Source organism: Notolabrus celidotus, chromosome 13, assembly GCF_009762535.1.
Source record: "Notolabrus celidotus isolate fNotCel1 chromosome 13, fNotCel1.pri, whole genome shotgun sequence".
Classification (NCBI taxonomy): Eukaryota; Metazoa; Chordata; class Actinopteri; order Labriformes; family Labridae; genus Notolabrus; species Notolabrus celidotus.
In genome coordinates, this window is record NC_048284.1 from 30,617,020 (window position 1) to 30,635,647 (window position 18,628).

At 39.4% G+C, this 18,628-nt stretch overlaps 1 protein-coding gene across 1 annotated transcript in view; it reads left to right on the forward strand.

Moving 5' to 3' along the window:
- Positions 1 to 32: 32 nt before the first annotated feature.
- Positions 33 to 18,628, forward strand: part of LOC117823797 (gamma-aminobutyric acid receptor subunit rho-1-like) — a 30,999-nt gene continuing 12,403 nt past the window's right edge. The window contains exons 1-2 of the mRNA XM_034699023.1: positions 33 to 442; positions 12,959 to 13,009. Coding sequence (XP_034554914.1) covers positions 339 to 442; positions 12,959 to 13,009 — 155 coding nt within the window. The 5' untranslated portion in view covers positions 33 to 338. The remainder of the gene's footprint in view (positions 443 to 12,958; positions 13,010 to 18,628) is intronic.

Genomic DNA, 18,628 nt, shown 5'->3' on the forward strand with positions numbered 1-18,628 from the left:
CCCGTGAGCTGCACAGCTGTCAGCTTCTACCTTTGCATGAGGAGCTGAAGGTCTCCTCTCTCAACCAGGCGGAAAAAACGTGCTGTCCGTTCAGACTGCATCGAACGCACGGACAGCAAATCCGAGCCATCTGACGCGGAGGATTTGTAGGTTTAGGAGAAAATGCTTCGCCCCCTCCTCCATGAGATTAAAAACCGTGACAGTCATGCAGCCTATAGATTCTCTCTATGTGTGCAGCGCGGAGCGGTGAGATCGGAATATGCGACCTGCGTGGGTAAAGTTGTGGGAGTAACCTGCAGTTTTAAGGCTTTTGGAGAGGTGTGGGGACGCAGGACACCATGCACACGGATGTGGTGCTGATTAACCTGCTGGTTTGGATAGTAGAGGTGTCCGGACAGCCGCGTTCAAGAGGTCAAGCCCTGCAGCCGCACAGACTCTCCAGGTCAGTTGATCATAATGGAAAGCGCTTTATGCCGTGCGTAATTACGCGCCAAACATGAACACTGAAAGTCAATTAAAGTTAATTAAATCAAGTGTAGTATTTGAAAGTATTATTCAAAATGATAGAAATCATGCCATTTAGGTTTTTTAGTGTAGTACTTGTCTCTAGATTAGAAAGCAGAGCTTTGGAACTGGTGAAGTGCATCGACTCCTAGAAAGTGAATCCAAATTTAAGATGATTTGCTGATCAACAAATGTTTGGAAAAATTCACAAAGGGTCAGAACAAGATTATTAACCTACCGACCCTAACAGATTGTTCTTTACATTAAAACTTCAACAACATGCTTTCAACTAAAGATTAATTTACAGACTTATAAAGGAGCTTTAAAGAGTATCACATGATTCTCTTCAGCAGACTGAGTTAGCTCAGTTTCCGTCTTATAAATACTTGAAGTTTGACTTGTTATCACCAGAACTCAAGTCAACCTTGAGTTAAGATTCTTTTTTGTAACTTTCTTTGGAATAATCTGGTCAGAAAGTCTGATTTCCTTTGGTCTCATGAGGGATCACATCGATGAATTAACTCATGATGGTGATGCAAAAAAAGAAAGCACAGATTTCCTTTGGCCCTCTGCTCTGTCACATGATGTTAGTTTTATGTCTTTGTAATCCAAATATCAACAAACTAAACTGAAACATGTGTGAATAGGCTACAGATGTGTACAAAATCGTCTTTGTAGATAACTACAGCTGGATTCCTCTGTTGTGTTTATAAAGTAGCTGTGGGTTCAGCCTGAGTTTCAGTCCTCAGGAATACCTACTGTAACTTAGTTCAGATAAACTCGTTGGTGTGTGTATCATGCGACCAGTATCAGTAAATCATTAGTATTGCGCTCTAAATATCTACAGGTCATAAAAGACATCAGACGATAATGCTGATTTTCACAACATTCATTTATTGATAAAACTCCAGCGTCACACAAAGAAAGAACCTCTGCATCATCGTGCTTCAGGCTGGGTGATATTTCAATATCGATAATTATCGTGATATCATTTTTCTCAATATAAATAAAACATGTTTGATGAAAATGTTATATATTTAAACCTGAAATTCCACGCCCTTACCAGTGGACAGGGAGGGGGCGCTAATGTGCCTTGTATGCTAGTTGCCACCCAACATTAAAGAAAACATTTAATCTACAAACAAAAACTCAACTAAAATCTCATCTTACTCAAAAGACCTGCTTCCTGTTAGCACTGTCAAAAATTAGGGATTCAAGAAGTTCATCAGAATACTAAATTCCAGACACAAGTTGACAAACCATTTGGTTTCTTCAACTTTCCCTCAGGGGCAAAAATCTGCTTTTAAATTTAAATGAAGTACTGATTTGATATTAATTGTGGAAATTATCAATAACAACTGATGTTTAAAATGTTATTGCAATAACATCTTTTTCAATATCACCCAGCTCTACTCGTGTTCCTTTCCAGTGTTTTGTGCTCTTTTGAAGTCAGTCCAACGTTGCTGTTGTATTCTTTGAGCTCACATGTTCATCCAACACTGTACATACTGTTTAGTTACTCTCTACCAAAAACAGACAAATGAGCGTCATGTAACTCCAGGGAAAAGCAGCGTCACTTCATCATAAAGATAAACTGTAACATGGAGAGGACAGGGAAGGATGCTGGCAGCTGGGGAGACATCCTGATACATTGAAACGTCCTGGAATGCCAACGGGTCAAACTTACTGCTTACTGTAGTGTATCAGCCCATTTTAAGCACATAAACTAAACCCTGCAGAGAATGGACTGGGGGTTATGGAGCCCACAAGGTGGTTGGAGGATTATTGCTTCATAAATTTATCAGAAATGATTTAAAATGAAATTATCTCTCAGCCCCAAACTTCAGCTAAGCATTCATTATTTTACAGGTAGTTAAAGGTGTGTTTTTACATGTGTTTACTTTAGCTATCTTAAGGCTTTTATCTGACCTTCCCTAAGAGCCTGGAGGAAGTCTAATCAGCTCTGTGACTCTTCATAACATCAGCTTGATTACCAGGAGCCTGCACGCTGAGAGCAACAATAATCCACTAATGGCTGCAGACAGTGAATCATTATTTTTGGAAAATTAATTGGCTTCATATAAATGGTCATAATCTGGTATGTGGGCCATGATATAAAGATGGGAGGAGTATCTTTCATTGTTGAATAAAGTGATAGGTAACATTGAATATGAGATGTGTATTATAGAGTCTGTAACTTTAATAGTGTGAATGCTGGTGTGTGAACGTGTTGTAGTGAGAGGTGTTGAAGAGTTCACTAACTCTAAAGTCCTACTAAAGAAAGGGTGCGAGCTAAAAAGAGAGCGTGAAGCCGGCTTTTTATCAGAGGTGGTGCACCAGGTCTGGGTGCAGCAAATCTGAGAGGTCGTGGCTAGTCATCATCCCGGCTCCTCGAGGAAACAAACACTTAGTATGACCACCAGCGCATGAAGGAACAAGCAGGGGCCATCATGAGACAAAGATGAATTGATTAATTCCTTTCTGTGTCTAAGATCTCCAAAGTTTGTTTTCCTGTCTGCACCACAGAGGTCTTTTTATGTAAGTCAACACAGACACATGATGGCGCTGATGCTGATTTGGTGCCGTGCAACTTTCTGACAGAAAATCTTTATCCCCCCCTGCTCGAGTCCTGTGTGACACTGTGGGGTCAGATGTGTAGTAGCAGGATAGTTTGTTTTTGTTTTTCTAAGTGGGGTTGTATGAGGCTCTTGTCAATAGTGAGTGTATTAGCCACAGGGAATCACAGTCTCCTCGGCCCCTGTGATGAGGAACCTCCCTGGAGAACCAAAACAGAACCTAGGCTATCAGCCACTGCAGACGGGCTCATTTTAAGAAACTGCAACCAAAACTTGGTGTAGGTGTACGTTTAATATTAAGAACATCTTCAGCCCTTGACTTTGTTAGATCACTATTTGCAGGCATGAAACATACGTGTCCCTATACCTGCAGAGCACTGATCAGCGGTTAGCAGGCTTTGAAAGAGACACAAAAGCACAAACTAAAGAAAGAGTGATAGAGACGATGACATGCTGTTTACTGCAGACACAAGAGGACAACCAGAGTTTACAGAGGAAGAATGAGACCCAATGGATTACGGAAGTTGGGGAGAAACTTCTTCTCTAACTGGAGAGCAAGAAAGATCCCAAGTTGCCTGGTGGTACATGTGTATAAACTGTGAGACCATTAATAAATTAGAGCTATCATTAGTTAAATTAATATTTAAAGCTGACCCCATATACAGTGGTTGATAGCCAAGCTTCTGTTTTGGTCCTCCCGTTGGATTCTTGAAAAGGAGTCGAGCTGACTTGAGCTTGGTATGAGATTTAAGTCGCAACTTACGGCCATATTCCACTGTATCCGTGATCAGTCCATCTCTAATCCGTCATGGTGCCTGAGTTGTTACATTTCTATTGTCGTCACAATGTGTTAACTTCCACTGGATCCAGCAGGCCAGAGCCATAGACTGTATAAATAATGGACGTAGTCTCTGTGATGTCACCCATCTGTTTCTGAAGCGCTGTTTTGAGGCCAATGGTCGGTGGCAGCCATATTGGTTATGTTGAACTCAACATAACTTCTGTCGAACGAGTGTGACATAAAGAGGCGGGCTTTGAGCCTCCTCGCCAACAGCTACAGTGTTCCCGCCTGTCAGTCAAGTCAGCTGTGCCTCTCATAATGGAAGACTAGCTATCCAGACTACAATCATTTTTGTACCAGGCTGTAAACATGATTATTTCTTCTGCAAAGATCAGCTTTTTTTAATCTGTGTGTATGTGGTTTCTGGTACTTCCGGAACCAGCCTTCAGCAGATGCTCGATGAACTGCAGTTTTTAGCAATTCTGCATATTTTTAAACCGGAGGTTGCCGCTTGGTTGGAGCCCTCCGGATCAGATACACAAGACTTCTAATAACCAAAACAAAATGAAAACATCCGGTTAATTTTCAGAATAAAGAACTCTGTGTTATCACCAGATCGTATTTCACTGAACTACAACAACAAACCGTCATGATGAGCGGAGCCAGGCCTGGAGTCAACATGTCAGAGGTTTTCAGAGGACCAGAAAGACAACATGGATGAGGAGAGGAGGATATTCATTAATGCAATATTTACCGTTGGAAAACCTCAGTCACATGACTCCAGCTGTCTGGCGGTCCTGCTCTGTGCAGCGTTCTGAAAACACATCCGGTGGTTGTTGACGGACAAGAGAGCACGGAGCAGCGGATCAGAGAGGGACTGGACACGGATCTGGTGGAAGTCCAATGTTATGCCAATGTTGGAACTATCTCAGTTCATAAATGATGTTCAAAGTGGGCTACGTTTGAGCTCACTCGGAGCCGGTGTGTCACTGTAGAAAACAGTACTGCTTTTATTCCTTGATGAGTTTACAGAGATTGATTCACCTGCTGCTGTTAGAACAGATCAAAAGTAATGTGCAATGTTGTTTTGATCAAACTGTATCTGTGCGTTTTGTATGCAACATGAGAGACACAGAAGCACAGCAGCTCTGACAACAGTAGGCCTCCAGCTTCTGGACTCCTCTGTGTTGACCTGACCTGCTCACTACATGATGTGTACTCAAAGCTGTGATTTTAGCTGACTGCAGCAAAAGGTGACACATGTGCCTGCTCAGAAAAATCACTTACAGTGATTACATAACCGCTAATCTAACTGTGTTAATGTGCTCTCTGAATTATTGCTATTGTTGTGGCTTTAGGAGAGGTCAGCCAGCCAGAAAGAAGGCCATGAATTTAATGTTGTTTCACACAAATATCGCACATGTTGTGTCGCTTTTCTGCTCCAAAAGGTACCGTCTGTCGGTAGATGTGAAGCGTGGTTTTGACTGCAGGTGTACTTCACAAGCCTATAGAATAAAAGCCGATCTGTGCCGCTTGTTGTTTAGCATACTGACATGTTGTTCTGTCGTAGGAAAACTCTCCCGGTGTGCACAAAGTGACAGGTTTTTAAACTATGTCAGCAGCTGAGGAAGTTTGGGACAAATAATCTTCTGAATCAATTTATTTGGATGAGGTTAAATCAGGACCGTGAGAATCCAAGCAGAGCTGTGGGTCAGATCATTCAGAGAAACCGTCTAGCTGTTGCAATTTTTCAAACCAGTAAATCCAAGCAGAGCAAAACACGGCCCTCATGCTGAGCAGCATGTTGTCATTAGCTTGATGATTTCAAGCCTTGTTACACTAATGTGTCATTTAAGAAAAGCTAAAGCTATTAAAACTTGGAGTACAAAAAAAATAAAAAAATGTTCCTCTTTGAAAAAAGAATATGCTACTCATACAGCTGAGGATGACTCAAGCCTCTTTGGTACCCTAGATTAAATCCTTCCATCCACCAGAACATCTTTATCATTTCACATGCCTCTGAGGGGTAAGTGTGAATTCTTCACTCTTAAAACAATACTTACTGCTAGTATCAGTTTTCACCAGAGGAATGTGGCAGTGTCCTTTAAAGGCAGGGTCCACTTTGGTGCATGGAGGAAAAACTGTCCATATGTAAAGCTATAAAGAGGATAGCGTGCACCGCCATGATGGCATTCTAGTTCCCATTGGTGGTAATCTGATGATGATTCATTTAGATTTAACATTTAGATTTAACAATCAACATTTCAATTTCAAATTCAATTTCAATTTATATTTTATATTTACATTTTATATTTGATATTTAATATTTGATATTTAATATTTGATATTTAATAGTTGATATTTAATATTTGATATTTAGATTTAACATTTAGATTTATATGTAGTATTAAGATTTTAAATGTGTATCTATATTTAACATTTACATTTAAAATTTGACATTTATATTTATATTCAACATTTATATTTAACATTTGACATCCATATTTATATTTAGCATTTGGATTTACCATTGACTGTAATTTAACTATATTTGTCACAAAAATAAATGAGCGTCAACAAAAAAATTTAATGTAAAGAAGATCACAAATGTTGTTCGTTGTGATAGAAAGTCACTTTAAAAAATTCACACTATACATATTAATGACGTTTTGGAGCTAAATGTGGAGAATTGTTGTTGTTATTTTCATTGTGCACAACTTTACAAACAGCGCCTCATACAGTATATAAACGAAAATCTGCATGGTCACAAAAAGTTCTGCTGCTGTGTTTGAAAGCCTTTTAGGGGTTAGATTTCCCAACGCCCTGAAGGCATCAAATATGAGTGATCCTGCCTCTGCTCAGCAAGTATTTTAAGTTTAAAAGACAGACGTCTCAAGGCTTCACTTTGTACCAGTTGCCCTCTTTATGATGATGGTATATCAGCAAACTTAAGACCAAAACATTGTAAGTAAAAGATGAGACACTCACTGACAAACATAAGTCCAGGGGATGAAATGGAGCAAAAGTGACGATGTTGATGTTGCAGCTGTAAACTGCAAAGACTTGACACAGCTGTGTAGAAAATGTCTATCCTTTTCGTGGCTTCTTGCTACAGCTGGTGCAGTTTGTTTTAAAGGGATATTTCAGTTTTATTGAAAACTGTTACATAGTAGCCACAATGGATGCCACTCAGCTCGGCCTCTTTAATGAGAAACTGCCTGGAGAAACTGCACGCAAGCTAGGCTACAGACGGGTAGCCTTGAGAAACTCCGACCCAAGCACTCATGTCGCTTTAGGTGTACAAAAAACTTTTTCAGCACTTCACTTTGACACCAGAAAGCCCATTTGTTTTGTTTGTTACAGGCGAGGCGTTTAATTGCATTGTATTGGAAGAATGTGTGTTGCCCCTCTCTTGGTCGATGGTTAAAGGAATTAACAGCAAGTCTAGCTCTTGAAAAACGTACTTATGTTGTAAGGAAGAAGGCTTCTGAGTTTATTGATATCTGGGAGACATTTTTAAATTTTATAAAAAGTGTAGACATTGAGGAAGTGCTGGAACTGTGATGTGATGATGAGAATTACATGTTCTATATTTATGATGTGAGGAATTTATTTATTTATTTTTGCTACATTTGAGTTTTTTATGTACTATCATTGTTATTGTATTATCATTATTACTATTTTCAACGTCATTTTATTAATTTTAAGGTTTTGTCTTGAACTTTCTGAAAAAGTACAATTTAAGAGTTACTCCTATTTATTTATTTTTTACAGTTTCTGTATGTTTTATATGTGTAATATTCTGCCAATATGGGGGTGGGGTGGGGTGTTACATGTTTTGTAAATTTTGATACATTCTGTAAATACCCTTAAAAAATGTGAAAATCAATAAACATATGTTTATAAAAAAAGAAAGCCCATTTGTTTTTGCAATATTTGCGGACACAACACGCTGACCTGCATCCATTGTGGCTTGTTCAACTACTAGTGACCTACAACTCATATAACCCCACTTCAAAAAAGTGAATTATTCCTTAAATACATGAATTGAAGCTGCATTACAGTAAACATCCAGGGCCCAATTCACTGAAGAATTACATTGCCCTTGTACATCCTAAATCTGTGCGAATGATGCAGAAAGATGCGGTCTAACTAACAACGCACATGCAAAGGGTGAAATGCCATCCATAATAATAGCCTCTCTTTGCAGTGGATCTGTTTGCTTGTTTTTAAATGAGCTGTTTAGCATTTATGTGAGGCAAAATAGACCTCCACCTATCCAAATGAGCCTCATTGCAAAAAAATATATAATCCAGAGACACACTTTTAATGTCTGCTGAGAGTGGATGTTATCTGCAGTGCAGCTTTTACGAGGTATGTCATGCTCTCATGGTCAGGACAACAATTCCACTGTTGTATAACCTGAAAATAACTGTAAATCAACTCTGGTAATATTAAGTTGACGTTAGATTTTTCAATATGAGTATAGATATACAGTAGCAGTTGTACATAACCAGTTTCTTTTAATTGAACAGGCTGCTCTTGCTGGTTTACACCAGAGAGGAAGCTTTGTTGTAAACAGTGAGATTTGTGTCACATCCATCACAAAAAATTCACAATAAACTGGTAAGAGGTGTCCCCATTCCATCTCTGTGAAGTTAGAGCCCACAGCACAGCTCCTTACAGCTGAGAGTGGAGATGCCGACAGCTCACCTCTATAATCAGACACAAAACAAGCAAACTGCACAAAGCTGCAGAACTTTAAGAACGTGTTTGTGCTTAAATATCATTGGTGCAGTATGCTTTGTGAATTGGACCTTGAGATGGAGTAGAACATAGGGTTAAATAATGCACAATTCTTCTACGATTAGTGGCTGCAATCCATTTTTCTCAGAGTCCTCAAGTCAACTCAGTCTGAAGGTCGGAGACCACAAAGAAAGCCAGACGGTGTCCTGAGCGCTCATCAGCTCTCTGACCTCTTTGTAATGCTTTTCTTAATCATTGTTCAGTTTTAATGCCTCCAAGCTGTTGGTTAAGGTAAAAGCACAATCACTTTAGCTCAGAACTCAGTGATCCGACCCAACGGTTCACATGAGGTTAACCTTCCCAGTGACATCTGGCTCAGTGATAGGATGGGACCACGTCTGAGCACCATCCAAAACCTACTCTTAGTGCTGTATTTATCTTAAGGTGAAATTCTTGTTTTGCAAAATAACAGTTTCATTAGGAGACTGTTTTTGACCACTTTCTGTGCAAAACATCCATGTTTCCTCTCAATGGCCTTCATTTTTCAATCTAGAAACCAGTGTACAACAAGGTTCATGTGAGATTTATGAGATGTATCTGGCTCAATCACGGCGTACGTCTGATCAAGTGTTAACAAATGTGGCAGCTGAAAACAATCATCATTCAAATATCACGGCCCTAATTATTCATGGTTCAGCCGGGAACTTACGACACTGAGAGATGCTCTACAACAAAAAAAATGGAAACCTCTCTGAGCTCGAGATCGACACCACAGCAACAGACGTACAGAGAAAGAAATCTGTGTTGTTTGGCAGCCTGAGAAGAGGCATTAAAGGGAGTCAGAAAAACCAAGTCTGGAAGAAAATCACTGCAGTAGTCAACAGCGTGGGTGTAGAAAACAGAACTCTTGCTGAAGTTTAAACATTTAATTTACATCCTTCTTTAAAATGTTATTTATTCATCGGAGATAATGTAACTTTTAGATGTCTTGATAAAAGTAATTCTTTATATTCAGGTTAAAAAAATTGGTCGGAGCTTTAGACAGAGGTAAATGTAAAATACATTTAAGATGTCATATCTAATTTAATTATCTAATATCTATCTAATATTAATCTCTGAACCTGTTTGTCAATTTGTTTGAAAATGCTCTGCACCAATATGATCTGATTATCCTCTCAGACAGATTTACTTTGCTGCACTGCATTACAAGCTGACATAAAAACTTCTGTACCCGAACTGAGAGGATATCCTATGCCCACGCCCAGATTGATGAATGCCAAATGATCGTTCGGTCATACGCACGTTTGATAAATGAAGGCCAATGAGTGTATCCATAGTCAAAATTGAATTATGAAGTGGAATCAACTGCTTAATGACAATAAGAAAGAAAACTCCTTTAGTGCAAGCAGCAGTTAGATTGGCATGATCATGACATCCGGCACAGTTTCACAGCAGTTTGTGTGACACACGGCTGTGTTTAATACTTAGTTCTGATTGATCAATACTCCACTGTGAAGGTCCGTTATTTCCGTAGACTGTAAATAAAAATTGACAGCGTTGCTCCGCCTATTCCTGTTGTACTGTTCTGAAGCCACTGTAACAAGCTCCGCCCTACAGTGTAAAGTCACAAGACGCTGTGTGTCCTTTGAAGTTTCCCTCTATGGCGGCTGTGAATCAGAGGAAACCCGGAAGTAAAACCCTGTTTATTAAACTCTAATAACTAATGAAAAAGTAACTTTTCAGAAAAAAGAGGCCTTGAACACAAAACAGTCAAATACTAACTACATATCACCACAGCAAATGGATGTGAGAAACATTCGTACAACGTGTATTTATTTTTTAAAGTTTGACTACTCCCTCATTCAAATGAATGGGGGAGACGGATTTTTGTACCTATACTGCAGCCAGCCACCAGGGGGCAGACACGCTGCTGAACGCATCACCACCAGGGCCATATCCGGCATGCTTGGTTATTTCACAGTGGATACGGCTTTAATACAGAGGCGGAGCCAGGGGGGATGGTCACCCTAAAGTTCTAGATCATGATCGTCTATCCGTCTTGTCAGAGGCGGCACTTAAACACAACTCTTTGGGTTGTGTCCAATGGGAGCGTGCTACGTTCCCACAGCCGTATGTTCCCACATTTCTAAGATCTTTTTCAAAATTAGGCCCTATGTTCCCACATTTCATTTTTCATAAATTTGTATCAGATTTTATCCCCCTTTCTCCCAATTCGGTAGACAATTACACCCAACCTATTGTCCAGTAGCAATGGAAGTAGTAGTAATGTAAGTGGAAATGTGGGAACGTAAGGCCTAATTTTCTGTGGGAAAAAAAATCTTAGAAGTGTGGGAACATTGGGCTGTGGGAACATAGGGATGACCCCTGTCCAACAAGCTGCTCGCAGACAATCGTCGGCAGGAGCTATATTGGAAATGCTGCACTCAACTTAACTTCTGTGGAGCTAGTGTGAGGTAAAGAGGCGGGCTTTGATCCTCCTCACTAACAGCTACAGTGTTCCCACCTGTCAGTCAAGTCAGCTGTGGCTCTCATTATTGAAAACTCCTTATTATCTTCCAACGTAAAAATCCCAAAATAGGTAGAGTCATGACACCCAGCCATTATGAACTGAATAAACTCTCTCAGTGCATGCTTATTATTATGTAATGATACAATACAGTTTTATTATATGTTATCTAATCTCCCATAGGCATCTGCAGAGAGATTATCTTGTGTCCTGAGGCTTATTTAAAGTGCTCCTGTCGGGCTTTCATCCTACATAAGGTGTTCAGGACCGACTCGTACCTGAGCTTCATTTCTCTCTGGTCCTGAGGGTGAACGTTTTTGAGCCTGTTACAGAATGACTAATAATCACAACGTCATTTCACAGAAAACTCAACGTCTGACTCTTTATTCTGTTTTCTCCTCATAACATGTCCAACCTTAGCAGATAATACCTCCCAACACCCTCCATCCTTTTGACTCTCTTTTTTACTGTTCTGGTGTTCAATGTTGTCAGGATCAATTTGTGTCTTTTCTTTTGTCTTTGTATTCAGTCTTCATGAATAAAATAACTCTGCTATGAACTCTAAAAGCAGCTGTCTATGATGATGAGTCCTCATTTAGAAAAAGAAAATACCAGTATTTATAAACCTGAGACATGTTTTTAATATATCAGGTCTAACTGAGGTTAGATGTTACAGACGAGGTTCTTATCTCTGCTCCTGATCCTGTTGGTCCAGAGGTGAAGAGAAATCTGTGGGTGCTTTTCAACAGCAGGAACTTTCTTCAGGAACTAGGGACCTTTTGAGGAACTCTGTGCGGTTCAACAGCAGAATCCAGGATCTTAACTTTGTTGTGGGGTAGTGAATCTCCCCATGAAAAGCCACTGCTTGGGGGGTAGTACTTTCCAAAGGTCCAGGAACTTTAGGGGCGGGGCCTACAATGCTAAACGTTTCTGATCTGTAGAGAACCCGCCGTTATTTCACCTGCCGTCCACAATAACATCACACACAACTGTGATTCTCTTGTTTCAATAACTCCTGAACATTCGTCTTCTCTGAGCCTGATAGTGTGAATGCTCATGGTGTTACAGTCTGAAGAGTGACCCTGTAAACTGGAGACCTTTAGCTGAACGTGTCAGTATTTGTTGAGTACGAGAATGTATCCTAGTTTATTTTTTATTAAAGGGATAAAATATCCTCATCAGATAAGAATTTAATGATCATCTAAAGACGTTTGTGAGGGAAACATCCGGCTGAAAGTCACTCAACAGGGTCGCTCTTTATACTGAAACACCGGTCGATCTCTGTCCTGGCTTTTAAAACACATCTTCTTATTTTAAATTAAGCGTTTTGGGTGTTTCAAATCCACTTTGCTACTCGCTCTTGTTTCCTACCAAGTTTTTATTTAGTGAATCCATCTGCAGTGCAATAAAGCTCGATCAAAAACAGCACAAGATGAATCTCCTTCATGCTAACAGGCTAATTGTTGTGTCGTTCATGAAGATGCCGGCCTGTCTGTCACCCTAGATGCTGAAGTTTTATGTATAGCGGATCCTGTTTGGTCTCTTTTTTCTAAGGAAGAAGTAAAAAGTCCCAGAGCTCAGACTTACAAATGAAGCATTGGATTTGATCTCTCGTCATTAAGGGAACTGATTTTATTTCACAGATTAAAAAGAGTGAGATAGAGAGCAAGTAAGGATTTTAAGGGAGGATCCCACTGAGACAAGAGGCGGACTGTTTCTCAGGAGCTGAAAGGAAACATTATTTCAGGGATGAACGTCCCTCTAACATTGTCTACCACTTCATATCACTGTTGTAAAATGAAATCATATGTTCTTCCTTTCCAGGTCAAAGAGAGAAATGGCTCAGTTGGAGGGATCCAGCCACAGGACTAGCAGGTATGATGGTTTGGTTTTTTGGTGTAATTAGAGCGATAACTGTGGCTAGACAGCAGAATCTTCTGGAGGAGATTAAAGCAGCACGACTGGATTTAGAGGCACATGGTCAACAATTTAATCACACTATTGTTTGCAGCTGCTTCTGTGTATCTTACTAAGCCGGATATAATCCATCCTTATCCTCCAGGGTTAGGGAGGTCATAAGAATATTCCCCGAGCCAAAACAATGACGATAAATAAATGGGATCCAGCAGCAAAGATTCAGTACTGTCAGAACTGAATGAAATGATGCTGCTGGGTCTTGTGCTTAAATGTGCACACGTCTGTTAATTAAAAAGTCCCTGATCATTTCTTCTGTTCAGAGTGATTTCAGTGTATATCATATCAACCCATGCATCAACAGTGCATTTAGTAGTGACAGAAGGGTTAAACACGTTGTCTGGAGCCCAGGTTATTTCAGTAGACGGTTGAGATTCGTTGTGTAAATGACAACATGCCAGCCTGCAGGCGCACCTGGCTCTTACAGGGAATGAAAGCAGAGACTCTAATTCATGTTACACCCAAAACACACCTCTGAGTATCTGAGGGGTTTCATCGAACCTTATTGCACCACTTAGCACCCAGACTGTGCGCCATTTAGCTAGCAATTAGTGATTTGACACGCTCTATTTCACTTGGCACCATACACTTTGGAGAGTCCATTCTAGATCATTTAAATAAGGCTCTGTGTCAGATTCATGACACTGATCTAAAAAAAAAACCTTTTTCTTAACTATTTTTTTTAGAATTTTCTCATAGACAGATACAATACAAACAGATAAATGCATACACAAAAAAGGGACATTTTGGAGCTTGGAATCAATCAGCAACAATGTGAAATATGCAATTTACATTCAGATAAACTACCTCTGTAAAAGAAAAAATATTGGATATAGAAGAAAAAAACATTTTAAGTGCCTGGAGTCCTGTGAGGTCTGAGTAAGGTTACAGTATTTCTGAATTAAAAGGGCAGAAGCTAATCACTAGGAACTGCAGGCAGGTACATTCTTTTTTCTTTAATGTAATTCCGAAAGGGATTCAATATTTTATGGATTGGATAACACTTGTTTGTAAGAAAAGAAAGCACATCAGTGGAAGTGAAGTCATTTGAAATGTGAGGGTTAAGATTTCCAGAACAGAAGATAAACTGATGTCATTCTTTAACAACTCAGGAGCAAAATCAGGTCAGATTTAAAAAAAAACTCACATGGACCAGAGTTCTGTCCAACCAAAGCACACAGAAAACTGAAATCAATATGATCTGACAGCACTTTTATTCTGAAAGCTCTCATTGTAAAACGCTGGAACAAGTAGAGGTTTTTATTACTGCTCAGAAAAGTTCTCTTTTAACATTTATTCAAAAAATTATCAGGTGCTTAGTTTATATTTATGCTTAAACATTTTAAAGTTCAAACCAAACATTGCATTACTGAAACTAAAGCAGACTGATTTTTAATCTTGTTTTTATGTAAGCTAAATGTTAATATAAAAGGCACAGTTAAAGAAAATACAATTCAGCACTCAAATATCAGCTCGCAAAAACGAATAAGAACTCTCTTAAAGGTTGAAAAATATTTTCCTTGTGTTCAAACAAACCCAGATTCAATAAGTGATGAACAAAAAATGTCAATCTTTAGTAGACTTGAAGAAGAGATTCCTCTTAATGTGGTTGGTGAAGTAGACCCGGTGAACATAGCAGCAGGCTCTTCAAAAAACGTGTAAAGAAAAAAACGTGTAAAGATGGAGCAAATTTACTCAATTCATCTCTTATTCAAGGCTTTACTGAAACTTTTAGAAGCATTTCAATTTAAGAAAAACTGAAAGAGCTGTTGCTGGTTGTTGCTGCTGGTTCAGAAAACAAATTATGCTGTGAAGAATTAAACAAGAGATCTGTTTGAACAGTTTATTAACTCACAGGTAACAAGTCAACATCAGAAGCTTTTATTTATGTTCAAATAATGAAGAAGATGGAAATATTACACATCTAAATAAACAATGTTGAATAATGAGAATAATAAGATAACTTGGATTTATAGACAGTATATAAAAATATATATTTTTGTGGTATTTTGGCCTTTATTAGATAGGACAACAGGAGAGAGACAGGAAATGTGGGGAGTATAGAGTCAAATAGTCAAGGTCGTTAGCACATGACTACAGCTTCTGTACATGTGGCGCTTAAACTGCTTGGCCAACGGCGGCCCCATAAAGTAGGTTTTTTAAACTCACATTATTTATGCATCCGCAGACAGACAGCACGTCTTCTGATCTGCGGTCAGTCTGCATTGAGCATGTGCATCCTTTTCTTTAGAACATAACGTTGTTTTACCCGGATACAATGATGCTATTTTTTGATTGGCTGTTGGGTAGCTATATTTCATTCTTTCTTTTTGACTCTACGGGAAACCCACTGGATTCCTATCTGTTCCACAGTTTAAAGAAAAGCAGCACAACTTGGTGGACATTGTCCAAGTAATTACTCTGCGTGAGAAATACAAAGTGTGTGAGTGTGTGAACAGGTTGAAATGCGTGTCTCAGGCCCAATGCGTGAGACTTGAGAGCCTTGTTTATGGAGAAACAAGGCTGTTAAGAGCGTTAAAAACAAGTTAAAGGACTTAGAAATCAATTCTAAGAGAAACAGGTGAAAGGAATATATGAAATATATGAAAAGAAAAAGGATGAACAAAGGGAAACTCTCATGCTGAACTGAAAGCCTGATGTTTGACCTTGGGATAGCCAGAAACACCTGGTCCTAAAATCTTAGAATCAATCCTCACATGCAGGGAGCGGATGAAAGGATAACTGCATTATATTTAAAGTTAAAATACGTATCTGAGCACTGATACAGTCAGGAAACAACTAATGTTAGCATCACTTCACAGCTAACACTATTGTTTAACAGAGTGACATGATCAATAAGAGAGGCTTTTGGAAAGTTCATTGCGTCATCTAAGTGGTTTAGAGCATTAAATGATTTCTGTTAGCAGACAGGATGCTTTTAACTCAGGACATCAAATAAAACAGCTCCTCCTGAGGTCATGACACACAGCTGGCTCTGAGCTCTACAGTGGATGTGTAAAAAGTGTGTTTTACTGTGGATGTTGTTGAGGAGAATATTCATGCAGGATTGAGCTGATAAAATATAAGTACTGACACAGAAGAGTTTCTCTGTTTCCTCACATCTAATCTGTTTTCTGTCCACAGTCTGAGAAACACTGAACAATCATGTTTCAGCGGGTTTGTTTGGATGGGGGGCAAAAGAGCCAGAACACATGGGAGCAGCTGCTTATCCCATGAACTATCAACAATTTATCCTTCCATAATTATCTATCTGCATAAGAGCGCAGACGACTATAAACAAAGGACACATTTTCTCAGGTCTTAAATCAGTTATCGCCCTTTAGAACTGCAGATCTGAATGAGCAATCACGAGGGCATGGGAAAGTAAACACCTAGTGCCTATCTGAATAAAAGAACAGTGCTCAGCATCAGCATCATTGTCCATCATTGTCTGAATACAGCCTCGGGTGACGATGGCCACCTTCTCAGTAATTCTGGTGCGGTTAGCGATAAAGTCAAGTCAAATCAAGTCAACTTTATTTATATAGCACATTTAAAAACAACCAGTGTTGGCCAAGGTGCTTTACAAGGTAAAAAGTAAAAATTACATGAAGACAACAATAAACAACAACATAACAGGATATTAATGTCCTCTTCACGAGGAGAAGGCCAAAGAGAAGAGATGGGTCTTAAACAAAGATTTAAAACATTCAACAGTTGGGGCCGATCTTAATTGGAGTGGCAAGCCATTCCAGAGCTTGGGGGTTGCTGCTGCAAAGGCTCGGTCTCCCCGGGTTTTAAGGCGACTTTTAGGCACATTCAGGAGCAGCTGGTTTGTTGACCTCAGTGCTCGGGTTGGGTTGTGAGCATGGAGAAGATCAGCCAAGTAGGATGGAGCCAATCCATTTAGGGCCTTGTATGTTAAAAGTGCAACTTTAAAATCAATCCTGTGACGGACTGGGAGCCAGTGGAGAGCACGCAGCACAGGTGTGATGTGCTCCCTCTTTTTCCTGCCAGTCAGGAGGCGAGCTGCCGCATTTTGTACAAGCTGCAGGCGCTGAATAGACGCCATGTCTAAGCCCACATACAAAGAATTACAATAATCAAGCCTAGCCGGCATGTACAACTCTCTCTAGATCCTTAGGAGGGAGATATGCCTTCACCTTCGCTATGAGTCTCAGCTGGAAGAAGCTGGACTGAACCACAGAAGAGATTTGCTTCCCAAATTTGAAGGCACTGTCAAAATGAACTCCAAGACTATTTACAGAGGAGTGAACAATTGCTGCGAGAGGGCCGAGAGTGCTCCCATCGAACTGTTGGGGATAAACAACTTCCTGCGAAGGCTTCTTCTCCTGTGCGCTGGATTGTTTATCGTTCAGTTAGCAACTTAGAAGATTATCATGTGTTCAGATACAAGAGAAGCAAAATACGTCCCCCCAGATTTATCTACAAAGTAAATACTTACCTGGTTCATAACATCGCCTAGAGTAACGCTGGTTCATCTGTTTCTGGTGAGTCTCAGTTTCACTGTAAATACAAAGTTCAACAGAGGCTTTACTCTGACTTAAATAGCGGAATGATCCTGAAAAAGAAACTGATTTTCTATACTATATCATATTTTAGTGTATGGTATTGCATCGTATCATATCATACTGTATCGTACCATATACTATGTAAGGGACAATGTGTGGTTAAAAGGTAGTTATGGGAAAGAGAATCCTGAATCCCTGAAGTTGGTAGCTTATTAGCTGGCTAATAACCCAATACAAACATGTTGTCGTTTTCACATGAAACTGTCCTCATTCAGCTCTCCTTCTTCTCTGAGCTCTGCAGTTCACACACCTTTAAAAAGAAACTAATGTCACAACTTTGAACCCTGCTGCTATCATCACCACCACTCATGGTTTAACTTTCTTTGTAGAGATCGCTAAACTAAAGTTTCTCTCACCTGCTCCACTCCTTCATCATATTGATGGAAAGGATTCAATATGAAAATGTCCGTAGCCTGCTGATTTAGCATGCTAACAGAAACTAATGTAACATTGTTTTGATGCTAACGGTAGGCTAACAGTTTTACCTCATCTTACGGTCTATGGTGTCAACAAGCAGAAGCTAAATGTGTCTGAACTCTTTTCTGTGGATTGATTTAACATGACGTGTGATCAGTTTGTCTCTGGTGTTGCTCTTGTTAGTGAAAGTTAATAACCATCGTCAAGGGGTTTTGACCAATCAGAATCAAGCTTGTTACACAACCGGGATATCAGTAAAAAAGCTGGATAATAATGTAGATTATTGCATTGTAAGGTACATAATGTATCATATCACATTTTTTCAAAAGCGTATTATACGAAATGTAAACTTTCATCTGATCCAGGGCACAGCTGTGTTAAAGCACCTTTAAATGAACAAAAACTACATCTAACTAATAATTTTCTCCCTCTAAAAAATACAAATCTTGGTACAAATTGGGAATTTAATGCCGGGTACAGACAAAATTTCAACTTAAATTGCTATTATGTT